Source organism: Excalfactoria chinensis, chromosome 2 (genome assembly GCF_039878825.1).
Source record: "Excalfactoria chinensis isolate bCotChi1 chromosome 2, bCotChi1.hap2, whole genome shotgun sequence".
Lineage (NCBI taxonomy): Eukaryota > Metazoa > Chordata > Aves > Galliformes > Phasianidae > Excalfactoria > Excalfactoria chinensis.
The window spans coordinates 137,781,700-137,801,982 of record NC_092826.1 but is presented as its reverse complement, the minus strand read 5'-3'; the positions used below and the strand labels follow the sequence as shown (position 1 = coordinate 137,801,982).

General features: G+C 43.9%; 1 protein-coding gene across 2 annotated transcripts in view; it reads left to right on the top strand.

Moving 5' to 3' along the window:
- CRHR2 (corticotropin releasing hormone receptor 2) overlaps positions 1-20,283 on the top strand; it is a 114,333-nt gene that overhangs the window by 62,966 nt on the left and 31,084 nt on the right. For both annotated transcript variants that reach the window (XM_072329104.1, XM_072329103.1), the window contains 3 exons: positions 5,845-5,951; positions 15,509-15,626; positions 20,040-20,193. In XM_072329104.1, the coding sequence (XP_072185205.1) occupies positions 5,845-5,951; positions 15,509-15,626; positions 20,040-20,193 (379 nt within the window). The remainder of the gene's footprint in view (positions 1-5,844; positions 5,952-15,508; positions 15,627-20,039; positions 20,194-20,283) is intronic.

Genomic DNA, 20,283 nt, shown 5'->3' with positions numbered 1-20,283 from the left:
ATCCATCCTAGCTTTGTTGAGAGCCTACAGCTGCTACAGTAAATGTTACTAATAAGAGCAATAATACCAAAAGCTTCATTGGGAGTGAAATGTAAGCTTTCATCAGCTGAGTCCACTCTCTATATGCCAGTTCTGAAGTCTTATCAACAACTGGCCTTTCCAGATCTCAATGCCATTTTCCCTAAGGCAAATATGTAAAGGAGAGGCAAAAGAAAAATACATAAAAAGCAAACTCAAGTCCCAGCTGTCTTTAAATACTGAGCCATCGCGACATTATATAGGAGTTTACAGAATGAAATTAGCATGCAGGGGTAAACTCCTTCAGAAGAGCTGCAAGCAATTATGCAAAGCCCTTTTGTGTTGACAGATGTCACCTTTTTTGGGACGCATCACAGGCATTCATCCTCACACAACTTAAACCTTGTCCTCCCATGCCATGTTCTCCTTCCCTTCTTCTTTTGAGGGCTGTGGTGGGGCACAAGGGCACACTTAGGCTTTGTCCTATCTCTTTGCCAAGGGCAGCCAAGCCCAGCAGCTCAGGCCTGTTGATGTTTTGGGTTTCTTTGCACTCTTTTGTCATTAGAGTTGTGCCATGCCAGGTTCAAACAGAGAAGAGGAAGGTAAGGTCTTGCCTACTGCAAGCTGCTTGCAGAGCTAATCCAGATTTTAGACTCGAGACTGCACCCAGAACAGTCATAATGTGGCTTGACATCTGTCCCATGCTGCTGAACGTTGGCTTCATCAAATGAATGAGAAAGCAGGTAGCTACACAGCAGGTGCTAAGGAGCACCCACTCATTCATTGGCTAGGTGGAATTCACCCCCCAAAAGAGCTAGAGGCTTCAAGAAAGTAAGGAGAAAGCACTAGAAGATAACTGTTCTCCTTCAGGACTGATAAACATTTGAGGTTGTCTGGCATAGTGGAGAAGGCACCATGGCATCTCAAGCTGATCTAATTTGAGGCTGCTCCAGTTCAGCCCATCCTTATAGTTATGTTCCACTCAAATGGCAAAACTTTACTTGCTTTGTGCTTTTTCCAGCTGGCTCGATTCCCTGAACATCATATTGCAGTACTGCAGGAGTTTTGGGGACAAGGCACACAGCAAGAGGGGAGAGGTGGCTGGGATGGAGGGGGACAGCAGCCCATGGTGGCTCTGACTGGGGAGGATTTGCAGTGCTGTGAAATGAGCCTCTTACCAATGAGCAGCAGTGTTGGGGGGGAGGGAGGGAGGGAGGGTGAGACATCCAGTGCTGAGTTAGAGAATGGGGTAATGAGGCAGGCAAAGGGAAACCTGAGCTGCCATTAGCTCTGCTTTTGCTATTCCAACCTTTGCAGCTATGGTGGTAGTTGAAGGATTCTGAAGGAGCGTGTTCCTTAAACAGAGGGGAGCGTGGATGTTTCCCCCCACCCCTTGTTTGCAAAAGCTTAAAAATTCATTTACTGGACCTTTAAGGATTGGTGACAGGCTTTACAAATTTTAATATTTCTGAATATTTTCTAAATCTCTACATAATGCTCGGCGTTACAGATGAATACTTGAGTTGCTTTGTGATCTCAAAACAAATAATGACAACAAAATCTGTATGGATTTCCATAATCCTCAGTTCTGCTTAAAGGTGAGATTTGGGCACAGACGTGAACCTGTTGTTGTTTGTTGTCTGATCCCAGCAGATGCCACGTGTCTTCTGGATGTACCCCTTGTGTTTTGTCTCAAGCTTGAGCACTTAACAGAGTTCTAAGGAAGGACGTAGCTGGACTTCAGATGCAGCTATCGATATGTGATACATGGGGATGGGAACAGGCCAGTGTCAAGTGCTACTTGCTTTATGGAATCGTGGGGTCATACCACAGAAAAGTGCAGTTCTTTTCAGCTGTAGGTCAGTTTCAGTGGGCATCAGATCCTGAAGCACGCAGTCACTGATTCATACATGCGTGCTTCACCTATGGCCATAGCTGATAAAATTATGCTCTGGGAATGTTTTGCTCCTAGATAGGTGTCTGGGCTGGATTTGGCTTCCCCTGTGTAGTTAGGCAGTGAGGTTTAAGATGTCCCAGTGTATCTTCATGCATCTGACAGCTGTGACACCAAATTCCACCCACTGAACGATCAATTAACACCTTCTCCAGGCACCCAAACCAGGTACAGAAACTGGCTGTTGTAATAAATGGAAAGTTCCTACTCAGTCTGCAGTTTTCTGTGTCAGAGATCCTTGCTGCATCTAGCACAAATCCGTGCTCTTGTTAGAAGATAAATGAGAGTCTCAAGCAGCAGAAAGTCTGCCTCAGCCTTCATAAGGAGCTATAAATCAACAACTATGGGTTTGTTTACGCGGCCTTTGGCAGCTGGCTGGGAAATTGGCTCTGCAGCTCTTTTGAAGAGGCTTGAAGAGGTGTTGCTGAATCAGCACCGTGCTGGGCCTGAGTGAACGGATCCTGCTGAGGACCACAGTCATGTTAGGCACAGCCACCCAGCTTCCAGCTGGCCCAGAGCTGGAAAACAGTGAGCTCAGAGGCAGCTGCCTCGTCCCTCTGTCTGACAGCAGTGAAAGTTTGCCTGGCTTTCTGTTCATTTGTTTGGTGTTGAGTTATGATTCATCTCAGCTGATCTTTAATTGTCCAGAAGTTACACATTTGGTCCAGCTAGTCGTCTAGCTCTTCTATGTGGCCAAGAGTGCAATAGAGAGGCCTCCTCGAGGAGTGAGTCATTCCTGTTCCAACTGTTTTTTGCAGAGAGTTGAACTATTCTTGCTCTGCACTTTCCCTGACTGCGGGGAGCCCCAGGCAGTCTGCTCTGCTCAGCCACTGAACTTGCCAGCAGTCTGTTGGATGAGATGGCTCCCTTATTTTGGACATCAGGGAAGATGGGAGGAAGAAGGAGAGCTGTATTAGGAGAAAGCAGAAGTAGTAGACCAAGCTGGATGTGGCTCTGGGCAGCCTGGATTGGTGAGTGGTGACCCTGCACACAGCAGTAGGGTTGAAACTGGATGGTCATTGTGGTCCTTTTTAACCAAGGCCATTCTATGGTTCTATGGTAGTAGAAGCCAAAGAATGCTTGTCTGTGTTAGAGCAGCATCTCATGTAACAAGTATACTCCTAGTTTGGGCAAGGTCCTGCACAACCTGCTCTGTGTGGCTCTGGGGATCCTGCTTGGACCCCTAGAACTCCTTTCCAACTTCAGTCATTCTATGACTCTACTTCCAGAAGTCTGGAAAGAGGAGATAAGGTGTTTTCAAACTGGTCAGATTCATCCCAGGACTGCTAATGAGATCATCCTGGCCACAGAAAGGAGTTTGAAATGACTGAGGTGGAACTTTTTTCACAGTTGTAGAATCATAGAATGGCCTGGGTTGAAAAGGACCACAGTGATCATCCAGTTCCAACCCCCTGCAATGTACAGGGTCGCCAACCACCAGCCCAGGCTGCCCAGAGCCACATCCAGCCTGGCCTTGAATGCCTCCAGGGATGGAGCATCCACAGCCTCCTTGGACAAGGATGTCCTAACAAAGGTAAAAGTCCTGAGGAGAGAAAATCTGCTTCACTCTGCCTTAAAATTGAGAAGTTGGTACGAGGTGAAAGAATCAAGCTGAACTTCCTCACTTTACCTGGCAGTTAGCACTCTCTGGCACAGCATGATTGTCAGACATGGGGTATGGTGTGGAAGAGAGCTCCAGTGACGAGCCAGCAGAGTGTCCTTGCCATTCCTTTTTCTGTTTCCTTTCTAACATCATGACCCTCCTTCTAAACCACGGTCAGGATTTAATCTGCACTACCTTCCTGGAAGCAGAGGAACACTCTGTAGCAGTAGAAGTTTCTTAGCATTTTAAACACATCAGCCTTCAAGACGGAACAGTTATGCAAGTGTTTGCATTAACTCATCTTTGACCAGAGTGCCTCATTCTGGGCACGTGTTTTTTCAGCCCTGGAGGTGTTGTCTCCACTTCTACCAGAGATGCAGATTGCATGTAGGCTGGTGGGAAGTGATCTTGCAACCCTGTGAGCTTCTTTTCTCGTAGGCACAGAGTCACTTCTTGCTTCTATGATATTCAAATTTGCCTTCAGGAAACCTTGGTTGTGTCAGCAAAGGGAAAATAAATTCAGGCCTGCTTTTCCTTTAGCATGCATGTATCAAAGAGGACCTTAATTATATGCTGTGTTATTTTGGTATGTTTTGAGCCATGCCTTCTTAAAACCAAAGTGAAGTCGAGATAGAGGTTAGGAGCCAAAGGAGCAACTGGAAGGGTCAGTATCACAGAGCAGATGCTTGGTCTGGGAGAAGCACTGCCATCTTCTAGAAGACTTCTAACACTACATGAGCAGTTAGTCAGGTAAAAATGAAGCAAGCCACTTTGCCAGAGCATGAACTGAATAGCACAGCACCACTTTTCAGGCAGACACATCAGTTGGAGGGTGTTTTCCTCCCTTAGGTGACCTGGTGACTTAAGTACAGCTTAGTGTGGAATTCGGGTCAGTGTGGAATTCGGGTCTTGTGTTATTGTTGGCTTTTCGCTTTCCTCCTCAAGGCTATTCAGAAAATGGGCCTGTGCGTGGGGAAGTTTATTTTAGGGCTTTTTATAATAGACTTAAAAAATACCTTACGTGGTTGAGTTCAGTCCAGAAACAGCACATTACTCCATGTGCTGAAGATACAGGCAGGTTTCATCATGGAAATGTTTCCAAGAGGGCTCGCTCTCTGGCAGAGCACTGGAAGATGCTATCTCCGTGGAACAATGGTGCAGATTAACTACAGCTGCTGGTTGTACTTTCATCCAAACTTCCATTCACTGACAAATTCCTCTGACTGGAATAAAATGCAAAGGGAAATTGCTAGAAAAAAAGTGAAACAAAGTAAGCTCAACCGAAATTAGAAAATTGGTGCTATTTGCAGGATTTTAGTTCAGTATCTTGATCAAAAAGGGAGGAAATTTAGATTCTAGGTCTTTCTCTTCTGAGGAAGGAGAGCATCCCAAATGGGAGAAAGTATGCTTAACCTGAAATGAAACAAGATGTTCCATTTACTTCAAGGTCAAATTTTGTCCATGTTGCTACATTCTCTGGTTTAGGTGGGAACACTTTGTGCTTATTTTTCCATCTATGGGATCAAGAACCTACCAATAAAGCCCTCAGCATCCAAGAAACAGACTGTAATACAGTAATGTCATCACATAGTTGGACCCTGATAAAACCAAGAGCTCTGTTTCATTCAAGTTCTCAAACCATGGGGGTCCCCACCAGCTCTGTATCAGTCCGTATCACTTGTTCTGCCCTCAGAGAATGATAAGGCTCGTAGTTTGCAGGAAGGCTCCTCAGAGGAAAATGAGTTCATATGGAAAGGGCTTCTTCTGATTCACTGATTCATTCTATATGAAAACCATTTATATATGAATATTGGGCCGCATGTGAGGGAAAGTAGCATAACCTGCCTTTTTATGACTTTGTAGACTCCTAACATAGGAATGTTCTACAACATACTGATGTGTTGCAGCTGTGAGAAGGTCATTGCCTGTGTCTTTGGTAGCTTTGTTACCCCAAAAATACAAAGTTTTTCATTTCTACATGATGATGAAAATAAAAGGTCCCAAGGAAATTGAGGAAAAAGAGGGAAAAGTAACTTTTCTGCTGAGATTTGTAAGAAACTCTGGATAAATCCCAAACAGAAATGAAACCAAGTGTGTGCTTCGTGCCTGGGCAGCATGTTTGGCTTCTATGTAGGCATCAGCCCTGGGGCTGTTATATCATTTGAAAGTCCAGAAAAGTAATTACTGTTTCCTAAGCTGATTAACTGTTCCTTAATGTCGGTGCTCAGAGGGTCATGCTGATTTAATCATGTTATCTCTTTACCTCCAGAGGAAGTATGCGCACCATTACAAGACTGCCCTCATCATAAACTACCTGGGGCACTGTATATCAGTAGGGGCCCTTATAGTTGCCTTTATGCTTTTCTTGTGCTTGAGGTGAGTAATCTGTTTGCATGCTTCTCACTTGGTTGGGCGTTACCGGGATACTCAGGCCCTCTAATTACACTGTCCAGTTTGTGTATGAACTTGAAAGATTGAAAGATTGTGGCTTTTCTGCTCCGGAGCCTGTACGTGTTTTCATTGGTTGCTGTACTGGATGAGCTGTAACGATGGCTGCCATGCTTAAGACCTGAAGCTTATTGGTATTCAGGAAGAGGACTCTACATGATTTATTGATGCAGCAAAAAATTCACTGAGCGTAGAGTGCTTCATTAAGGGAAGCTGGGATTTGTGTGTTGAGTTGCAGTTTTGGGGGGCAAGTTTTCCAAGGCACTGCATGATAACGTGAGGCATTGGGTGTTGCCTGGCAGGTAATGCCCAGATCTAGACCCAGGGAGATGAAATTTAAGCTTTCAATTTTGATTTGGGTTAATTTCAATTTTCCTTCCATTAAAGAACTTGGAATTTTACTTAAATAACAAGGGGAGCATCTTTAGAGGACCTTTATCTTTGCAAGTGCTCATGAAACAAGGGATGCAGTCAATGAAAGCACATAGAAATGCTTCTCTTCTCCTGGTCAAATAGGAGTGGCCTGGTTAAGGGATATTCCCATGTTATTTGTGTGGCCTTGTCTAGGAATGTGCCATCAGACCCCATCCAGGACTGCGATATGCTGATAGACAGTGTCCAAAGTGAAAGCATTGCTGCTTTCCTAGGTTGGAGCCTCCCTGCAAAGGCTTACATTGAGCCTTTCCCTTAAGCATTGCTAAGAGGAGGGTCAGTCTTGTTAACAGCAGGAATCTTCTTTCACCCCAGAGTGTATAAGCAGAATAATCTGTGCTCATGGGAGGACAAAAAATAAAGCGTTTTATTTCACTGGGAACATTTCTGATGCATCAGTTTAAGCTTCCACTTCAACCTTTTCACTTAGCAGATAATGCTAATTCCCATCATGCTTGGAGCCCTGAATTAATTCACACTGAATAAAGAGCTCGGATTATTAATTGCAACTATATTCTCTGCTTTGCTGCTGAATCTTTTATGAATGCTTAAGTAAATAATGCAGAAACAATTAGATGATCCGGGCTAAACGTGCCCAGCTTCTATTGGAATCGCCTCACTGATCTCTTTTAAACTTTTTCTGGTATTTAAAATTCTGATGTTATGATTTAAGTTGTGCAGCATGAAAAGGGACTGCAGCAATTAAGGAGCTCCCTGTACATGCCGTGAATTAAGATATTCCATCTCTCTACATTTCCATTGCACCGTGCAAAAGAGAAATCAATCGCTCTGGTATAACTTTCCAACCTGTGTTAGCCAGCATGAGCTATTTCAGCCTCTGCAGAGATGAGACCAAATTGTTTTCAAAAGCTCTAAAGATGCTCCAGTAAAGGCAGCCCAGACTGCATTACTGTTTTCCCCTACATTTCCTATACTGTGTATGCCTCTATCACCCATACCTCTGAAAAGTGTCCCAGGAGCAAATCTGTTCTGATGATTGAGTCTTGTTATCGGGGGCTTTTTTTGTCTCCTGCTTTATTTGGGCCAGAAGGCAGCATCTACCAATTGGGTGATATGAGAGAATCATAGAATCACCAAGGTTGGAAAAAGACCTGCAAGATCATCCAATCCAACACTCCACCTGTTACCAATAGTTCCCACTAAAGCACAACGGGAATGCAGATAATTCCTGCCTTAGGAAACCAACACACTGGAAGACCTTCAGGACAAGTTCTGACAATTTCTTATATTGGAATTTCCATAGTGGGAATTGATCATTTCCTTATCCCTGCCCACTCTGCCATCTACCTTACTTCATGGTGCTTGCTGAAGGTGAAAACAGAGTACACCTCCAGGAAGGCTCGTATTCTACAACTGCATAGTTTTATGCTTCTCACTCGTCATATGCTTGATTTGCCCTTTGCTTTGTTAATACACGTGGAGACCCAAAGACAATCCTATCTCAAATAATAGACCGGAGCACACCTGCTGCATTGGGAAACAACTGCTGGGAGAGCTTTCCACTGGGAAGACCTATTCTAACCCTTTCTTAATACGGCTCTGTCACAAGCCTTCTTCTTGGGTGCTGTAGTAAAAAATATGCAAGTAAGCATTTCATTCAATGGTTAAACACCAAAAAGTGAAGCCTGGCTCATGGGAGAGGAGATGCTTATTGTTGGCATATTGACTGCATGACTCATTGCAATTTCTTCTAAAGATTTAGGTTACGGATGGTTCCTCAGGGTCTAAATGTAGGTGCTCTTAAAAGACTTAACAGCTGTGCTGTTGTTACGAGGCACAACGAAACCTGCAAGCACACGAGCAAGGAGAAATATGCTGAGAAGGGAAAACGAGGCATTTCTGCATATAGGCAGGTGTGCTGTAGAGCTGTGCTGATCCCCAGCACGGGATCTGGAGAGATTTGCTCAGTGCACTTCAGAAAGCGTTGTGAAATGTATCCGCGCTGCTGTGAGCCTCCTGGGTTGTATGTGCTCCTCATTAACACTAAAGGTTTAATTCATCCCGCAGGTGAACGCAGGCAGTTCCTGCTGACACGGGGCTCACCTTCCCACATAATCACATGCTCACACTACTAGAGATGAAGTTTTCCATAGGAGGAACCCTGCTAAAGCTAATACCAATCAAGCTAAGGAGGAAGAAAGAAAAGAAGGATTGAAATGCTTCTTTTCACTAGTAGTTTCTTTTGCCGTTGCTGAGAATGCAGAAACCCAAATTGCTTTCTCCTGCCTTTTTCCTTGTTAGCATGCTGTTTTATCCCCCTCCGAGGTGGAATATGAGTCCCTTGTAAAACTCTTCTTGTTATCAAGCAAAGTGATGGCAATTTCCAGCAGCGACCTGGCTGGATTTGATTTCCAGATGTTTTATTTGTGCACTGTTGACTGAAGCAGAAGTAACGACTGCAGGAAGACGTGTGTTTGTTCTGGGAAATGCCAAAGTTGCTGCTGCATTTTGAATCTAATAAAGAAGGATGGCACTAAAAGGAAGACTGAAGATTGAAAATGACGGGTTATCCTGCACAGGTTGCAGGATAAAGGCAGCTCTATAAAAATAAAAGCCGCAAACATTGGCACAGCAACTTCTTCTGCTAGCATGGTGGTAATGAAAATAAATTGAAGGGACGAGGGAAACTTTGCTTTCCTGTTCTTCCTAATATACCGCTTTATATTTCCACTTTAAGACATCTGAATTTGTATTTTGCAAGGCAGTCTGCCCTTTCTCTCTGGAATAACAGCTAGATTACCAAAACCACACTTTTTTTTTTTTTTTTTTCTCCTGAGAGATTGAATTATTCTGATTTTTTTCCTTTCAGCAACATATTCACCTTTCGTTGTCTGTGATTTCATGGAGCAGAGAAGTCTAGGGGCTGTCAGAGCCTTGATGATGTATCAGCTGGGTAGGTGGTCTCTGCAGTTCCTACTGAAAACTCATGGGGTATCCAATGTGATGAGAGCAGAGTAGGCTTCAGACCTAAGGCGCAGTCCTGCTGTGGGTACCTTTCTGTCATGAAGCAAGGGAAAAATAGCAAGTCCCACGATAAGGCATCAGCTAAAATTAATCACTGCACATTAGTGCTCTATTAGTGCTCTGTTTTGCCCTTCAGTTTCAGGCTTTCCACCTGTCCTTATTCAGTCTGCTGTCTGCTCCTTAGAATACCAAAGCTTTTAATGATGATTCAAGTATGGGGCATTTTTTAATCTGAAGTGTGTGCTGCTTGAAACCATCTGTGGCAGGGAGAGGTTGGAACCTGATGATCCTTGAGGTCCCTTCCAACAAAACCATTCTATTATTCTATGATTCTGTGATCTAAAGTATCTTGCCTCAGAGACTCAGATGAAAGACAGGTGCATTTCCTATTGGTTAGCCCTAGGCCAGTGTCTTTGCTTCTCACTGCTCTTAATCACTCCCCACTCATCTTGTATCTGTATCACTTCTTCCTTAGGTAATATGTATAGAGACCGCATAAATCACAAAGGAGCAGAGCTCTCCTGAAGTCCTATAATATTATGAGTAATTAAAAGTGTCCCCAGAGAGATATATTCTCAATACGTAGGGAGTTTCTTCAGCTTTACCTGAAATAATAATGCTGTAGACTAACAGTGTGAAGGCTGGCAAAGAATATGATTGCTGATTATAAATACATGACTGTTGGATAAATATTAGAAAGAGGAGAGTTGTGTACAATCATGTACAAGACTGGTGCAAGAGCACATGAGTGTAAACACTCTATGGATAGACTTATGAGTGGATATTTTTTCCAAGGTTCCAGAGGAATAAGGAAAGCAAAGTTTGGTCTTTGGTGGTTTTTCTTTTTTACTTTGTTAGACATGAATAATGCTCAAGAATGGCCACTTTTCTTCCAAAAGGAGCATACCCTGTATTATTTCTGGGCAAGAGAATCACAGTGTATTAAAGCCTGGATGGTCAGAGCTACCTACCAAAACAGCACCTGCAGTATTTAACCACTGAAGGGTTTGATTTCCATTTTCATTCAAGGAAGCACGCATCTATATCCCCCACAAACTCCACTGCAGTTGTTCAGCACCTACTCACCTTCTCTTCTGTGTAATCAAAAATCTTCTATGTTGCATTCTTTTGTCAATAGATGAGCCACCCCTAAATGGGGAACAAATGCTCCTTCCAATGTATAGGCTGCATTTGTGTGTAATGGAAGCAGTAGCCTCCTGTGATGGTGCCCAGGCTGAACAACAGAGAAACATTTCTACATCTACATCTTTGGGGACCCATCCAACTCAGGATATTCAGTGATTCCGCAGGCATTGAGCACCACGAGGCCTGCAAGCATTGGCCAACCACAGGAATGAGTATTTAGAAACAGCAAGTTGTGAGTGATCTGATGTGGTCTTCCCTTGCCAGATACTCTAAAATAATCACAGAATCATGGAGTCATTAAGGTTGGAAAATACCTCTTAGATCTTCTGGTCCAGCTGTTGACCGTGCTCACTGAGCATGTCCTTCAGGTGCCACATCTCCACAGTTCTTCAACACCTCCAGGGATGGTGACTTCACCACTTTCCTGGGCTATAATGAAGCATTCCACACTGTGTTTTGAAGAAAATCAGGCCAAAGAGATTGTGAACAGCAGCATCAGCACTTTAGAGCTTGCTTCTTTTGTGTATCTACAGAGGTGTCGTCCTTGGAGGGCTGTGGCTAATTAATGAGCATCTGCTAATCTTAAGATAGTGTTTAAAAGGAGACAAAAATCTTGGCCTTCTTGGAAGCTTCTGCACAGGTAGTGCCCTATAGTTGTCCATCCTGTTCAGTCTTAGCGTACTCATAGGTACTTTGGCTGCAGCCTTCCAGCCCAAGGAGCATCACTGCTTTCCCATTCTGACTTACCAGCAGAATCCCCTGTGCACTGTGTTTAAGCAGAAATAGGCCTTAGAAAAAGCTCAGCTAATTCCACAGTGGGTTTGTTTTAGTGTCTGTGCCCATCCTAAGCACTGGTGGAAGCTGCTGCTAACTCTAACCCCTGCCCTCAAAATAAGGCTTCATGGCTTTCATTCTTCCCTTAAAACTGATGTTTTGTGTGGGAATATTTCTATTACCCTGGGCAACTGCCACAAAGAAATTCATTTTCCCTGCCAGCCTCTCCAGCTGCATTTCCCATCTGTAAGCAGCAGGAATACCAGAATATATACATGAGCACACAGGGGAAACCATGAGGTCCTCAGGGGAGGGCTCCATGTGGATGAAAACAAATAGGCTGTGGCAGACACCCAGCCTGGGAAACTGCTGTGCAATTAGGTGTTCCTCCTGCTCTGTGCCATTTATGGGTTGTCTACAAGCTTTGCCTGCCCTCGAAAAGACTGAAGGGGGAAAATACTTTTTAAAGCATTGCCCATGGTTTTCCTTCCTGCTTTCAGCACTCGTGGAGTGGGAAGGATTCCAGTTAAGCTCTTACAGGTTTCTCATGCCAACTATTTTCAGACAGGCTTTGGGGTGGCGTTTAATTGAACATTATTATTAATGGAATACTGTGTGAGTTATTAGAAGGCATCCAAGCTTCTTTAATACAGTTATCATTGGCATTATTTCTGTGCAGATGATTCTACTAATTCAGCTTGCTTTCAACCATGCCGGCACGTTGTGATAACTGTTAATGTTAATTATTTGTGCCATGCTTTGAATCAGACAACAGTAGCTCTGAACATCCCAAAGGAAAAAATAGCACTGTGTGGACAGAGTGAGAAGAAAAAGCATGAATAGACAGAAAGGCCACAATGAGTTTTATCAGTGCTGTAACTATAAGCCATTTGATAGACCTCCATTTCTGAATCAGGAAGATCACCTGTATGGGAACAATAAATAAGTTTCCTGCCTTTTCAGCTCTCAGCATTTCCCAAGTCCAAAGAATGAATTTGCTAATTCTTTGCTTTCTACGCCACATCGTGCAATTAAGATCGTTTGACTGAGATAATTAGTGGAGTGTGCTTTTCTCTATGAACAATTAGAAACTCTGCCCACTCCTCACACAGGTTGCAGCCAACTGCAAGAGAGTTTTCCTTGCTTTTCATCTGCATGGAAACCCAGTTATGAAATCCAATTCAGGATGCCAGGGGTGTGGTGTTAAGCCAGAAAATGACATTTGAGCTTGAAACACAATCTGTTCTCAAATCAAATAAAGAAGTCATTACGTGTAATTTCCCACCGTACACCTGCCTTTTGATTACTAGCTAGAAGGGTCAATGAGAATTATGCTTGCCTTCACCTTAATTGCTTCTTTGCATCTAACTTTCTGCTGTAGGGCTGAAGCTCGTGCTTTCATGGGTTTCTGTGTGTATGTGCAGTGGGAGATGTGTGCTCTTGGATCACCTTGTCTGGCTCTGTCAAGCACAGAGACCTGCTACTAGTCCAGTAGACTGCTGGTCTTGGAAGTGGGGCTGCACACCTCCATGGGCTGTAAACAGGCAGAAATGACAGAAACAATGATACCTGACACGAAGATGAAGATGAAACCTTCTGTCATCCAGTATTTTAGGCTGGGGCACTTAAAATGTCTCTATAAATTACAGTTTCTTCCTAGAAGTGCTTCAGTTGTATCTGAAGCATCGTTTCAGTCACCCAATTCTTCCCTTTTATGACTATTTGTCCTCCCTGTATCAGGAAAATATCATTTTCTTTATGCTGTCACTGCCACACTTTAGACTGTAATGTCTCCCTGCTGAGGTAAGAGTAACACCACCATTCATGGCTTCTGAGTTGCAAAGAAATGCATTCATGCCATTCACCTGACTTTACATGAGTTCAGTTCACTTACTTGTCATTCAGCACAAATTCCACCTCCCCCTATTCACAATAATGATGTGAGCTCCTTTTCAGGGCTGCCCATGAAGGCAGTTATCGCTGTTCCTGGAGCACTGACTTGCTTTCTCACTCCACAAAGGAAAGCCAGTAATTAATCATGGGGAAAGGAGCTGTTGAACCCATTGCCACAGAAGAGTGTTGTGACTTCAGGACAGGTCATTTTTATGAATAACAATAGCATGTCAAAGCAAATTAAGGTGTATAAGTTCAAGCTTGCTTCTAACTACCAATGGCCAAGAAGATACCTGGGGAGGACAAACGACTCCAAGAATTATGAGTTTCTTTATCAGGATCTGAGATAATTATGAACAGGCCGGCTTTGTCTCTCCACCGAACACCACATATACTGCAGGTTTCCTCTTTCTTTGTATCTTTGTTGAATATCCTTCATCCTCTGCCTACCTCTTACATATCTGACTACACAGACAAAATGTATGGGTAGGCTCTGGGGACCCTTATCTCAGCAAGTATCCCTCATGATGCTTTATCCATAGTAAATAACCATGCTGATATTCACCAGCAGTTCCAGTACATGAGAGAAACATGTTCAGGTGGTTGGCAGGAGCTTTTCCCTTACATACCAGTTCTCACTGCTGTGCACTGCAGCCAGTGCTCCCTGCCCAGCCTGAATCTGACACGCTTTCCTCTCATGCTTTTCCTACCCTTGGCTATGAATTGCATTATGGACACTGATTTCTGTGCTGGTGTTGGTCAGAAGCCAGAAACACAGAAACCAAAAGAGGAAAAATGAAAACTATTCCGTGCCTGGGGTAACCTCACTCTGTATGCTAGGGTTGTCTTTGTATTCCAAGGAACAGAAAAGAAGGTGATTTTGATGACTGGGATCCTGCTGGGAGGAAAGCTCTTTCTAAGAATAAGGTTTGATCCTGTTTTCTTCTCCAGTCCGATGCTGCGCTGTATCCCTAGTGGGAATCAGGCTTCTTCCAGCCAGATGCAGTGATGTCCTAGCATACTGGATGATGAAACTACATCTTAGCAGAGGCACAACGCGCTGAATCTGTTTTGCTGCCAGAGTTCTCAAAAGCAATTAGTTTCATGAGTGCACCTGTATTGTTTGACCTGAATTTCCTCAGTTTTGGTCCCCTGCTCCTTTCCCCATCTCCAGCAGTAGCATTTCAAACTCCTTCCTCAATCTGCTGATCCTTAATCCGGTGGAAGTAAATAAAACATTTAGAAGAATAGAAGTTGCAGGACATTTGTGTGCAGTAAATGCTCAACAAAGAGCAAAACTTAATAGCACGTTTCCAAGTCTGGCTAGAGCCAGGTGGGTTCTTGGGGTTCAACACAACAGGCAGTGGGTGTTGGTTGCTTTGAAAGCCTACCCATGAATGCCAGCCTTTGGCTGGAAGTGAAGCTTTCAAAGAACTGAGACGTCTCTGCCAGGTCCCCTGCTAACATAGGTTAGCTGAGAGCAGTGCTCTTTGCTTTGTACCCTACATAAAAGTGAATGGATGTCAGTAGCTGGACTTATTTATGTATTTATTTATTCCAAATTGACTCCGGTCATGAGTCACCGGAGCTCTGAAAACAAAAGAAAACACTGATTTTTCAGCCTGAGTTGTTAAATTCAGAAGCTGTTTTGACACTGAGTTTGCAGGGTTATACCTCGGAGCATCGTTGTGTACGTTGCAGTATGTCGTATGTGGGAGGGTTTCCATGGGCTTTTTTGCTGGATTGCTGTGAAATCTTTGAGAGGGTTGTAAGGCTGAGGAACACAATCAGAATTGCTTCTGGCCCTCAGGTTGACTAATCAGGTCGTTGGAAAAATGCAGTTGGGTTTAATGGTAGCAAAATGTTTGTTATGAAGAAGGCTGGCTTGCTTGGCATACAAAAGACCCAAGGCAGTAGCTGTGTGGGCTATTGGATCGTGCCTTCTCATTGTACACTGCACAGTCCAATTTCTGGCTTTGGAATAGCTGTGCCATTTACCCAGAGATGGAAGAATTGGGCCCGGCCCAGTAATGCTTGTTGGTGAGGATGTGCTACAGATATCCTCACAGTCCATCATTGCTGAGCGTGGAGAGGAAGAACCTCCTTTCTCATAGAGTAAGACAGGCAATGGGTGGGGATAGATTACGAGGAGCTTGGCAAGTGAACATAATTAACCTGTTTATTTTATATACTATTGAGTATGTATGTGTATATATTCACTGTATATAATGCTTTCAATCTGTTTCCCTGTTCAGGAGTATCAGATGCCTTCGGAATATTATCCACTGGAATTTGATCACCACGTTCATCCTGAGAAATGTGATGTGGTTTCTGCTCCAAATGATAGATCACAACATACACGAAAGCAATGAAGTAAGTGCTTGGAGGTGGTGTGGCATGCAGTTTGGGGGTGAGCTGAGATGCTGAATTCATTCAATGCATAGAAATATACCAAAGGGCACACGCTCAGGTCATTTTTTAATGCTACTGTAAGAAAAAAAGAGAAATATAGATTTTCTAAACTTCCATTTATTTGCTCAATGCTGAATATCAACACTTTTGAAGTCATAATCTGCCCTAGAAAATCTCTCTGTTCTTCAGTGTCCATTGAGGTTTTCCAAATGTTTCTGCTTCGAGACACAGCATCGAGGTTCTCAAATATTCCTGTCACAGCAGCTTGCAGTGATTGCATTTCTGTGCAAAAAAAAATCCCCATTCATTCCAGAGGACAACACCTCCACAAACAGGAACAGAAATAATTGCTTTGGCTGCTCAGGCTTTCAGTCAGCTACTTTGTCTGATGACAGCAGGCACCTTTCTGTCTGGAGCCTGAGGGATGCTGCAGGAGAAAAGAAATCAGACCTGAAACAGAACAATTTTACCCCTTTACATCTTTGTGATTCCATTTTTCTGCTAATCCCATCTTCACTATGAGGTTGTGTGAGATGAGCTGCATCCAGGGACGCGTTCCTCCAGGGACATAAGCTCTTCACTCCAGCTCCTGCTGCTTGCTTGGCTTTAGCTCTGCTCCTTCTCTTGATCCTTTGGGGAGGACCGAATCCTTTGAGATGAGCTCACTTAGTTGAGTGGGAGACTAGCACAGCCAACAGAATAGCTAAGAAGAGGTTGCTGCTTCCTAAGTCAGCTTTCTTATGGGTGATTGAGGGTAACGACCACTCCAAGGGACAGGGCAGATCTACGCAGTTAAAAATGGGAAGGTTGGAGAGGGGCAAGAAGTGGGGCATCACTTGTGCATGGCACTGAGCTGTCTTGATAAAAACAAGATGTCGCCACATTTCCATTTCTCTTATTTCTTGTTCACTCACAAAACTCCCAACTGATGCCTCTGGTTTGAGTGAGGACATGGCAGCAGTCCCTTTCCTAGCACTGCAATGCTTTGCCTTACCCAAAAGCCCCAGTAACATGAGGATTTAGAAATAGATTAAATGCATTCACTCATAAAGAAAAATACTCGTTCTCAGTTTTTCTTGGGGAATAATTCTACATTTCCTTGGGGAATCATTCTTTTTGACAGTCCCCTTTTACAGAGTTTTTTACTGTTCTCAGTAATATGCGTATAGTGGAATGTTCTGCTTTTAGGACTGTTTCCACATGGCTGCCTCCACAATAAACAACTTACCATTGTGTTACGGATACACGCGTGAGCACAGCCTTCATAGTTTCGTTTTGGAAAGTAAATGGCCTAGAGTGCCCATAGTGTATGAGCTGGATCCCTCTCTGACAGCAGGCAGTGTGTGTTCCTGGAGGAGCAGAAATTGAAAACTTCTTTGAAGAGCTCAGATATCCATTTGTTTGAAGTCAGCTGGGCACTTAATCATCCATGGTTAACTTTTCGAAGGTCAGATTTGTGGCCTTCCAATATTTGAAGGGAGCATATAAGCAGGAGAAGGTACGACTGTTTACGAGGGTGGACAGTGACAGGACAAGGGGGAATGGTCTTAAACTGAGACAGGGGAGGTTTAGGTTGGATATTAGGAGGAAGTTTTTCACTCATAGGGTGTTGACACACTGGAACAGGTTGCCCAAGGAGGCTGTGGATGCCCCATCCCTGCAGGCATTCAAGGCCAGGCTGGATGTGGCTCTGGGCAGCCTGGGCTGCTGGTTGGTGACCCTGCACACAGCAGGGGGTTGGAACTGGATGAGCATTGTGGTCCTTTTCAACCCAGGCCATTCTATGGTTCTATGATTCTGTGATCCCACTTCTTGGAAAAATCAATAGCAAAGTCAACAGCACCGTGATAAAAATACAACCCAACATTCCAAGTTTTTTCTCATATCTATGCATAACCATTACTGTTCAAGGAAATACTCCTTTAAGAAGATGGAGCTTCCATTAGTTCCCTCTTTGCTTTGTGATTCTGTCATTTTCAGGCTATGAAAGATGGTGAGATGTGAGCTTTATCACAGATAGTTCTGTGCCGTGTGGTTTGCTCTCAGGATAATACTGCAAATATTAATGAAGATTTTTACAGTTATTTTGGAGTAATCCGTTGCACTCTGAGACTCAGCCACATCTTAAAATGGCACCACAAAGTGCTGAGGAGAACATAAACCAACGAAGGCAAAGGCAGATCCTCGCGTGGCTCATTTTGCCATTACTCACCTTTTCTCTGCAGCCTTTTTTGGGGGGAGTGCTTTATACAAGCTTAGTGGTCATGCTCTTATTGTGATGGAAGTCACAAAACGACGCCTCCGAAATCAGTGGGAGCAGCGTAATTTATGGCAGCTCATCACATTATCTCTGTGGGGCTGATCGGAGGAGACTAAATCATACAGTTACAGAAGCATAAAGGACTCAACATGAAAACATTTTGCACAAAGTCGTCATGCTGATGCTGATAAATCAAGAAGAGGAAGTGCTGGAATGGTGGATACATGAGAGGACCGGGATATCCTCAGGCAAACAAATGAAATGGCATAAATTAATGAGTTCTGCTAATTGGGTTTATTGTACGATAATAACAAATGCACGATTCCGACAGGAATTGCTCGGAGTTGTTAAAATTCATTTTGTTCTGGTTTCCTATGGAAACAGCGCGGAGGGAGATCTGACAACCTTCGTGTGTGTGGGTCTGCATGTGGCCCTGCACGTTCACAACCCACGGAGCAATGCCACTCAGCTCTGACAGAGGAGCAGCAGGCTGAAGTACAATTAGTTGTACGGTTGGTTTGAAAGGAAGAAAGGCTGTGTGAGTGTTACAGCTGAGGGAAGGGGCAGAACAAGAGTGTCGGTGTCACATCAGAGCATTTACATGAGATGGAGGCCATGGGGAAAGATTTAATTCATGCTTATGCCTTCTTAGACAGCAAATGCAAATCTGAGACTGAGTGCCTTAGGAAGAACTGTCTTAGTAGTTTGGGAGTCAATCAGGAATGGAACCAGAGTGCTCAGTAGCAGTCAGAAATAGAGGGGAGTGCTTCCTTTCCATTCTACTTCATTTAGGCCAAACACGGAGAGAAAAAAAATATCTAACTTGCTAACACTAAGCTTTGAATAAAGCAAGTTCACGTTCTGCTGAGTTCTTTTAAGTCCCATTGAAAGGATCAGGGCAAAATACATTTCAAACCTTGATGAAACTACACAGACATGACAGGACGTAACATACCCAGAAGGGTTTCTTCTTTTCCTCTGTTTAGTGCAGCTCAGGAAACAGAAGTGATCTCCGCTTGTGGATGCGCCATCATTTTGCATCCACGTTTCTTGCCCAGTACATTTGCAGTCTACAGAATTCTATTGAGTTTGAAAGTGCATCTGTTGCTCTGCTGAATGCCTAGAGATCCTCAGTACCCCGTGCAGACGAAGTCCAAAATGAAATTAACTGAGGGTCAAAAGTTTTGAACTCTTCAGTAGAGTTAATTAAAAGGCCGGAGAATGGTGAGACCGAAAATGACATCCGTGCTACCAGCTAACATAGGCAATTAACGTCCTGCTTCAGGGAATACATAGAATGCCTGCTTGGCCAGGAAGGAATTTTCCCAGACTTCTATGTGTAATGCTATGGAAATCACCATCAGCAGCTACTTAATGATTTATTGATGGGATGTTACCATCTGCCTCTCTGTGGCTAATTGCCTGTTGCACAGCTGTGCTCTCCCTGCACTCAGACATAGGAGCTGCCTACACTGAGCCTGACCAGAAAGTTCAGTTCTGTTATGATGAAATTCAGGGCTGATGTGCGCAGTCCTGCGACTTATAGACTTGAAGCACAAATGTCAGGGATAGAGGGGAAGAAGTGGTTGATAAAGACGTAGCTTTAAAATGTCATTATTGCTCCTTCCCTTCAGTGGAAGTCAAATAGGGCTGCAACATGAACTTTTATCTTAAATTTCCCTCGAGTTGCTCAGCATGTAGGTGGTACTGCCTAAGAGATGCTCACACTCACAAGCTGTCCTTGGAAATGGCCTCGAGCTACGGCTGTACCTGTGGAAGATCCCCTGTAGTCAGGTGGCTGCCTCCTCTTGTCTTCTTTCTATGTGGCTGCTTGCAGGCTGCTCAGGTGGGCACATCTCCTGGCATGTTAGCATCCATACATGCTTGGTGCCGAGACTCCTGCATTCTGTGTTCAAAGCCAAGCCTCAGCAGAAAGTCACAGACATAGATGAGAGCTCCCAAGTGCAGCTTAGATATCACAGTTCCACGTCCCAGGTATAAATGTGCATCCTTTGAGTGACTTCTGTCATTGATTTTAAGGGAAGAGTAAGAAATGGAGTTTTCAAAATGGGCTTACCAGTGTTTCAAGATGTTATTTCCTATCTCTTTTCCAGCCTTGGTGTCGATGTATTACCACTGTCTACAATTATTTTGTGGTGACCAACTTCTTCTGGATGTTTGTGGAAGGCTGCTACTTACATACTGCTATAGTGATGACCTACTCCACGGATAAGCTGCGGAAATGGGTCTTTCTCTTCATAGGATGGTGTAAGTGCCTCGTGCGTTTAAATGGTGCTGTATGGGGCTGAGCATTAAAGTGATGAGAACAAGAGCAGCGAGGCAGGTTAAAGGGAAAGG